This window comes from Apis florea, unplaced genomic scaffold, assembly GCF_048593485.1.
Source record: "Apis florea isolate Af1SG1 unplaced genomic scaffold, ASM4859348v1 contig_1789_pilon, whole genome shotgun sequence".
NCBI classification, from domain to species: Eukaryota; Metazoa; Arthropoda; class Insecta; order Hymenoptera; family Apidae; genus Apis; species Apis florea.
Window position 1 is genome coordinate 2,162,382 of NW_028256481.1, and position 9,836 is coordinate 2,172,217.

A 9,836-nucleotide genomic window follows, 5' to 3' on the forward strand; every position below is an offset into this window, starting at 1 on the left:
ACATCAATTTTCAATATTACATTTAATTATTTAAGAATTTAAAAATTATAAAACTTTTTTAAATTTAACATTAAATTTCCGCATTAAAACTCTATAACTCTATAACTTCTATAAACATCTTATATATCATATCAAAAAGAAGAATTCTTCATAAATATTTATGTATTTAATCTTTTTAATCTTTAAATTATAATTATAGCAATCTTTAATATTAATTTTTTAGCCAATTTAAAATTACAAAACTTTCCAGAATCCAGCAACAAAACAAAGATATGCAAACATTTATATTTTAAATTTGAGTTTTTAATGATATTTTTAACTATTCAATCAAAATATTTTTCTAAAAACCAATTTAAAACCAAGTTCCCAAAAATACCAAAAATTTGACAATATATTAATTTTTCCAATCTTTAAATTACTTCAATTTCCAATATTATTTTTATCTATTTCCAAAAATTTTATAAAATCTATGTTTCTAAGTTTTAAAACATTTATCTTTCACATCATCAAAAAAAGAAATCCTTTGCAAACATCTCCATGTTAATCTTCTCTTCACCATTACTCTTTTCCATAACACTATCATTCGTTCAACAACGCAACAATCGATTTCATTCTTTCATGGAACTCCCAGACCACGTTACACGTGTCACAAAAAGGCCACGTTTTCCACGATCACGGAATTCCAACTCGATCCTCGTGAAATCGACTTTTCAACTTCTCTATATCTTCTCCTCTTTTTCCCTCCTCCTGTCTCTCTCTCTCTCTCTCTCTCTCTCTTTTTCTCTTTTTCTCTCTCTATATCTCGCCCGTGTCCCTTTTTATAAGAAGAATGGGACGACGACGTTTGTCGCCCATCTGCGGCGCGTTTACAGAAGCGGACACCGACAATAGGTCAACTGCATTGTTGCCGCCGACACCGGTGTCACAATATCCTGGCTTTTCGACGAGATCCCCGGGGATCACAATACCACCTTGTGATATATGTTTGAAAGCCTAGCAACCTTTTTGCATCGAGTTCGACAGCTGCTTTTGCACGATTTTTCGCATCAGGGTAAACACGAATTTCGAAACAATAGCTTTGAATCACTGGAAGTGAATTCATGGAGGTGATCGAATGTGAATTACTGGGAAATATAATTTTACTTTTGGGATCTTTTTAACGCAATTATATCGAAATCATAGTTGCAAGAAATAAATAGAATTTTTGAAACAATCCTCATTTATATAATATACTATTAATTTCTATGTTTTGTATCTAGAATGAACATGTAACGAATATGTTCATTAATAAATAAATATTAGAAAATATTAAAAAAGTTTTTATTTAATTATATATCGTTATTTATGATAAATATTCAAGAAGAAATAAGAAAAAATGAATTTTGATATTAAATATTCAAAAAAAGACAGAAAGATTATAAAAAAATTCAATCTAAAAATCCAAATATCAATTTTATAACAACAATTTTTTTTAAATTTCATCTGATTTATTAATATTTTAAATTGTTTAATATTTTAAAGAATTATTTTTTATTAACGACTAAAACTGTTTTTTTTATTAAATGATTCCTTCATTTTTCTTTAATGTTTAATATTGTTTTTTTGCCAATTTTACAATTTATTTATAATGTTTATTTGAATTTATAATAATAATCTCATCTTTATAAAACATTTATTATTTTATGTAATATAAATTTGTATTAATGCGTTAAAATATTTCTATGAATTCAAAATTCTTTTTCAATTATCTTGTAAATTGTAGGAATATTTTTGAAAATAATTATATATCGATTGTTATTAATTTGAAATTATATCATTGATTTGACGAGCTTTTATCGTTTTCAAATTTTTCATATATTTGATTGATATATTTGATATGGATAAATGATAATACAATTTGAATATTTATTTTACTTTCTCCGTTTCTTTCATTTAATGCTGATGATTTAATGTATAGTATGTTGAGAAATGTATTCCTATGAGAATAAGTGATAAATTTATTGGTTGGCGCCATTGTTATCATTGTTCACTCATATTAGGTTAGCTTGATATTATGTATTTGATTTATTTATATTTTTTTTCTGGTTTTAAATTATGAAAAGTAAAAATATTATGGAAGTAAATGAAAGTAAAGAATGGAAATAAAAGGAGCAATTAATTTTTCGTTGACAAAAATCTATTTTCTAATCGATTTTCAAAAATATTGAAAAATTACGATAAAAATTTTGAAACAAATATGAACTTATAATAATTTAATTTTGTGTAAAATTCATTATTTTCATGTCATTCTCTAAAATCAACTCGTTCAATTCATAACGTATATATTTCTCAAATAATTGTAAAAAAAAGTGATTATAGATATTAAAAATATTCTTTTTTTATAAATTTAATATTCTACAACAAAATTTAATTTTCCATAATAACATATTTTATACATCATAATATTAATAACTATATTTATATATTGACGCGATTATATAAAAATAAAATTAAAAGTTAAAATTAAATGAAAAATTCATTAATAGTAATATAAATTACTTATAATGTTTGAAAATATGAAATTAAAATGATTTGAAAATAATTTGAAAATTCAAAATATCTTTTTCTTTTAATTTGTTTTGTAAATTATCACTGCTCAAATGTTTTTAAAAGTAATATATATCTCCTGCATACAATCTACATACTTTTTTATTTTAACATCTATAATATATTTTAATATTAAAATCTAATATCTTAAAATCTAAAACTTGCTCTTTCATATATTTATCAAAAATTTTTCGTAAAATTTTTAGGAACAGCTTCTCCTTTCGTAAGAATTCGTAAAGATCACAGAATTTATCTGTTATTCTTTGTTTTTCACGATATAGTCGTACGTGGTGTTCGTCGTTTACATGTCGATTCACCAGAATGTCACAAGTAAAGCGAGTATGCGGACCATTTTCCTCACAGATTCTCTGTCGACCCACTTTTCTGAGATTACTTTCAATGATTTACACATTGAAAGGTTCCGAGAAGAAGTTGAAAGAATAGCGCCGTCTTTGAAAAATCAAGATAATGCAAATAGAAAGAAAATAAAATTCTAAGATGAAAGAATAAGAGAATACTGTTGAAATGCAATGTAGAAATGAAAGATATTGGGAAAAAAGGAAAATGAACGTAATGACAAAAACATCTGATAGAAAATTATTGATGAAATGCAAACAATCATGAAACGAAAAAAAAAGAAAGCAAAAATGATGAAAGTAAAATTGAGGGCTTTTAATAAAATGCAATGGAAAAATGAAATAGAATTAAGGTAAAAATAATGATGAAAATAAGATAAAAAACTGATGAAATCCAATAGTATAATGAAAGAGAATGAGAAAATAAGAGAATGAAAAATGAAAATAATTAATAAAACATAATGAAGAAATTAAATAAAATGAACGAAATAAAAAAGAAAAAAAAACAGAAAGAAGAAAATAAAAAGAAAAAAAAATTCTGAATAAATGCAATAAAAAAATAATGAAATAAAATGAAAATAATAATGAAAAGAAGGAATAATAAGAAAAGAAGGAATTACGATCAAAAAATGAAATAGAATAAAAGTATATGATAAAAAAGAAAAGCAAGAAAGATTTTTGCAAAAATAATGAAATCAAATATATATATAGTTTAAAACAATAAAATAATAAAATAAAGAATATATATAAAAATAAATAAAAAAGACATTATAAGAGCGATAAAATCAAAGAAAAAAAAGATGAAAAACTATAAATTGTAATAAGAAATAAAAATTAAAAGATCAAGAAAAGAAAGTGTAAAAAACTAAAAGATTAAAAACTAAAGACTAAAAAAAGTAAAAGGTAATACAACATTATCTTACTTATTTATTACATTCTACTATAACATACTGCTCTTTTTAATTCAAAATATTTTATCTTTTAAGTGGCAAGATATATATTTTATCTTTTAATCATTTATCCTTTAAATGAAATTATAAAAAAAGTTGTATCAAACTTTATAAATCTACAAACAATCTATCCTTGATTTATCCTAAGAAAAAAATGATAACTGTGCAATGGAAATAATAAAACTTTAAATTTCTTGATTCTTTTAAAATGCTAAATTTTAATTAAGATGCTGAAGAAAGATAATACAAAGAAATGAAAGAACAAAAACAAGAATGAATGAAAGAAATAAAAAACAGAATAGAAAATTATTAAAGAAATGCTAACCGTAGCATGTCAAAATATTTATTATTAAAAGAATAAAATTCAACATAAATATAATTCAAACTAATCTAAATCTAATGTAACATAATCTTTTTGATTCTGGATTAATGATGAATAATTTTGATTAATTGAACTAAAAGTAAAAAATATATTTTTAATTAATTTTAGAAGATAATAAAAAAATATATTCATCAAAAAAAATTAAATCATAAATTAATTCAATAAATTTTTAAAATAATACTATTTATTTGAAAAAAAAATCATATCTTATATTATATATCATCAACTTTTTAAGATATTCGCATTATTTTGTTCTATTTTCTGTTTCAGATAAATTTCAAAATATAAAAAAATAGTAATTTTAATTCATGTATAATTAACTATGCTTCTTAATTTATTTGAAAATATATATTAGTGAAATGATATTGAAATATATTATGATTTGAATATATTATAATCAAATAAAATGTGGTTAAGAAAATAAATGCATGTATGAGCATTTTTCAATTCAACAAGCAAATGATAATTTCTTTATTTCTTTTGCAAAGTATTAAGTCGAAAAAACTTGCTACGATTTACAATCAATAAATGAATTCATTATTTTCGCAATTTGATTGATATTGGTAATAATTTGTACCAATAATTTAACGAGAGAATACGCAATAGTTATACATTATACTTTTCATATCTTATAAAATATTTAAATTTAAATTATAAATGATTTAATGTAATGATACCGAATTAAATTCTAGATCTTTAATAATAAAAATTATATATTATATAGTTTTTCGAGTTTTTTTCCATTTTTCCAAATTTGCAAATTTTATTTGTAAATTTCGTTTTATAAAATAACCTCTCAAAAATAAATTCCATTGTCGTATTGTCACTAAATCAGATAATTACCGAAATTGGTAACAGGAAGAAGAGAGAAAGGAAGAGAGGGGAAAATGAAAATACACAAATACGATGAAAAAGAAAACGAAAGGGAAGTAAAGTGCGGCCAGAAGCAGCGCAAGAATCGAAAGGAGAAAAAGCAAGACAAGGTCTCGTTATCTCCGATCTTCACCCCGTCGAGGAACACGTACCCCCCGTGGAATGTTTACCCCTCCTCCGCGAGTTTCGTATCGTCCACCTCTCATCGGGGTTCCCAAAAAGCCCAACCCTTGTTTCGCTTTGATCCAGAGACACCGCCTCGACCGATCGAGACGAAAACGGAAGAAAGAGAGCGTGTACGCGTAGTACAGAACGTGGAAGCGAGATGGACAAGAGAAAATAAGTCGAAGAGGTGGGGGAGGAGGAAAAGATGGAGGAGGAGAAAAGATAGGGCGCGAGAGAAACGGAACGAAAGAAGAAGCGCTGTGGTACCGGTGCCTCGGTGTATCTACGGCCATATTTTAGCCCGTCCTTTACAAGACAATGGTTTCAACCGAGGACCGATAAAAATTATTCAAATGACTAGTCCCGCTGTAAATTCCATCCGGGAATCCCCTTGCCACCGAGTGTCCTCCGCGAGAGTCATCCACGATCTGTGGCGCGCGCAACCAAAGTCAGGATGCTCGCGTTTTTGCATACAATCTAATATTCCTAAGATTCACAGTCAAAAATTTTGTATTTTGTCGCGACGGATGCTTGATTTGTGGTATATTGTTTCGAATAATGATAATTATTGTTTGATGTTGTGATCTTTTAAATAATTATTCTATGCTTAATGAAGAACATTTGCGACAAATATTTGGAAAAGTAATTTGATTGAAGAGTTCGCTATTTAAATAAATAAATAATATATCTTTTAATTATTATTATTATTATTTGATTAAAAATTTTCTTTAAAAAAATTCCAAATAAATATTGAATGATAAATGTAATAAATAATTAAAATAATTGTATAGCGAAACAAGTTAATTTCATTAAAATCAAATAATAAATGATAATAGTAAATAATAAGTAATTTATTTCATAAAATGACAAATAAATTATATAATTACATTATTTATTCATTTTGTATGGAATATTTTATGAAATATTTGTTATTACTTGTTAATATAAATTATTTTTTAAATAACATTACAAAATAATTTTAAAATAATATAATTTAAAAATTTTTCAAAATTTAAATTCAGGTTTAATTAAATATAGTAAATAGGTATTTTCTATTAAATAAAATGGATTACTATGAGAAAATTATTGTAATTATTTAGAAACTATATTTTTTTTTATGTGTTTTTTTATAAATGAAAATTTTAAAAAAATATTGTTATATTTGTATAATGCAATACGAATTTTAAAATTTATATAAATTATTTAAAATTTTTCTGTTGATTTTCTTTATCTAATTGAATTAATCTAAACGATCTTATTACCATGTCTCTTCAATTGCAATCAATTTAAATCTTAAAAATTATAAAATTTATATTAAAATAATTATTATAAATCATTATATTTTTAAAATAAAATTTCAGTTTTTATTCGTTTATATAAATAATTGCAATGTTTTTTTCAAAATATAAAAAATATTTGCTGAAAATATTATTCCATAAAACAATGTAATTTATTTATTATTTATTACAGAGAAGATATGAATAGATATAATATAATAGAAATGATAAAAAACAATGCTTAATTTGAGACTAATGAAAAAAAAATTTTATTATTTTATTGTATTATAATATAAAAAGTTACGAACATTAATTTCTATATCATGAAAAATTAAAAATGAATAAATAAAATAATAATTTATTATTAAAAGATAGATTTTTATTTATATTCTGAATAATATTTCTTTCATTTATTAAAAATTTGTGTAGAAAAAAATAATAAAGATAAACAAGTAATTTCCAGATTAATAAAAAAAAAATTAAAAAAAAAATAAAATTATTTAAAAATTGTCAGTAAAAGATAAGTACATTCTATTTTTTAGTATATTTTTTTATAATTATTTTTTCTTTATTTTTTTTATTTTTATCTATTTGTATTTTTTCCCTTTTTCAAGGAATTTTTCACGTCAAGTATTATTAGCATTATAATTTCTAAGATAAGTTGGAATACATGAAAAATCAAATTTTACTATAAAATATTGAATTTATATTTTTAATTTTTTTTATTTGAAAAATATATTATACGTTATAAACTGAATATTACAAAATAATTAATAAAATTAACAATATTAACAAAAATTTTTCACTATTGTAAACTTGATATTATATATAATTTTTATTTATTTAATATAATTTTTAAATATTTTTCAATAAAATCAATTCAAACTTTGATAGATTTTTATGAAAATAACCGTTTCTTTTATTTTTATTCATCTTAATAATTTTTATAAGTAAAAATGGAGAAAGCATAAATAAAGCAAACACATAGATCAATATCAAGCTATCCTAACATAACGGCAACAACGACACCAATCAATAAATATATCACTTACCCTCACGAGAATATCTTTCCCATCCACATCCAACCATTGAATCATCACCATCAAATAAATTAAAAAAATGAGCAAAATAGAACAAACAATTATAAATCAAACTATAAATCACTCTCATACAAAGAATCATTGGAAAACCACAAAAGATGTTAGCCAAGGTTAAAGTTATGGTATCAATTTTACAACTGATTTATATTATTTCAAAAAATCAAACACATTAAACATTTTTATCAAATAAAAATAAAAGTTTTTTTACAAATATATAATTTTTTATATATAAAATTAAAAAAATTGAAGGATTTCCTAAAAGAGATATTTTTAAGATATTTAATATATTTATTTATATTTATCATTTATCGATACAATGATAATTTTTATCAATTTTGAAAAATACCAATTTTGGAATATAATTATATAATAATTATATAATAAATATTTATATAACAAATCGCTAACTATCGCTTGTTTGATGCTAACAAATTATTAAAAAATTAAATATACGATAATAATACATAAAAAATTTTATCAATTATCAACTTCATTCCAAATATTTGATTTTAATATACAGTTATTTGCAAAATTATTTAGAATTTACAAAACAAAGAGAAGAGAAATACATTTTGATTTTATATTGATTTTATAAAGAAGAATATTTGAACATATTTATGCAAGTTTATGTTATCAAATTAAAAGTCAAATAAAACAAATTCTTTACAAAAATATTCCTATGCGAAATGAATTATAAAATTGATAAAACAATAAAAATTGAAAAGAAATGATAATAAAAATAAATTTAATCTTAAATAAAAAAATAACTTTTTTAATTATTTAAAACATGTTAATTGTCAAAAATGGTATCGAATAAAATAAAATTTTATGAAAAATTGTTGTCATAAATAATTTTTTATTTTCAAAATATAAAAATTCACTTTTTTCTTTATTTTTATTTATATGTTTAAAAAAACAATTTAAGTGAATTTTTTTTTATATTTATATGTATACTATACATTAATATATAATAAAACATTTTTGTTGTTTTAGATATGTTTATTCTAAATATAAAAATATAAACATCAAAATTGTACTAATATCTAATTATTTTTAGAAACAACCATATTTTCATGATAGATTAGTAGTAATTTATTGAATTATATTTGATTTGCTATTATATATTTACATAAATCTTACCTGAAAATCCATTACATTAATATTGAAATCGGGATGAGCCTCAAGAAAGTCTTTTACATCTGCAACATTTCCATAACCAACCAGTTCAAAGAAATCTTTTTCCAATTGTTGCAAATGTGGAATTATTACAGCAGATTCCTAAAATAATATCAAATATTTTAATAATAGCAGATTTTTGAAATAATATTAAATATATTAATAACATGTGTTTTTAATAAATAAAATTTTTTAATAAATAAAATAATTAAAATAAAATTAATAAAACTTGATAACATTTTGTTTAATATATAATTGTATCTTCTTTAATAAATAAAATAAATAAAATAAAATAAAATTAATAAAACTTCGTGTTGTTGAATAAAAATTAAAAACAAAGTTTTTGAATTTTACAGAAAATGATTTATAAGAAATTTTTTCGCATAATTGTATATTAAAGAGGAGACCATAACCTCTAAAAATTAATATGCAAAATTACTCACCCTTGGAACGGCGAAGGGATCCTCATCATATTCTTCCATTCTGAGCACGTGTCCACTTTAATTACGCCAGAGATGTTCGCTACGTTTATTTAAAACAAGTCGATGACTTAGCTTGACGTGTAAATTTCATGTACAGAACTTGAATGAACAAAGCAACAACGATGTAAGTGAACTTCATTATATTTTTTCTTTTTTTAAAAATTTTTTTTAATTATTATACTTCAATTTTTTATATATTATGAATTTGTAATAGCTTATAATACATATTTTTATTTTGTAAAAATTAAGAAATAAAATATATTTTTAAAATTATTAGAATAATACGTATTATAATATAAATAGTTAATTAAAATTATAAAATAATTATCAGATTATTTAAATAATATTTATAATTATATAATAAATAAATTATCATTTTCTTTTTGTTGATTTATATTATTATTTGACACACAAAAAATATTAAATGTTAATATTCATTATTTAAAAATTAAAAAAAAAATTATATAATTTATAATAAGTCTAATTATA

The 9,836-nt window shown here is 21.6% G+C and overlaps 1 protein-coding gene across 1 annotated transcript in view; it reads right to left on the reverse strand.

Annotated features, from left to right (window-relative positions):
- Positions 1–9,468, reverse strand: part of LOC105735666 (short transient receptor potential channel 4) — a 29,743-nt gene extending 20,275 nt beyond the window's left edge. Inside the window, exons 1-2 of the mRNA XM_086910812.1 lie at positions 9,309–9,468; positions 8,830–8,967 (exon numbers count right to left, since the gene is read on the reverse strand). Of these exons, the coding sequence (XP_086766938.1) occupies positions 8,830–8,967; positions 9,309–9,347 (177 nt within the window). The 5' untranslated portion in view covers positions 9,348–9,468. The remainder of the gene's footprint in view (positions 1–8,829; positions 8,968–9,308) is intronic.
- Between the last annotated feature and the right edge of the window lie 368 nt (positions 9,469–9,836).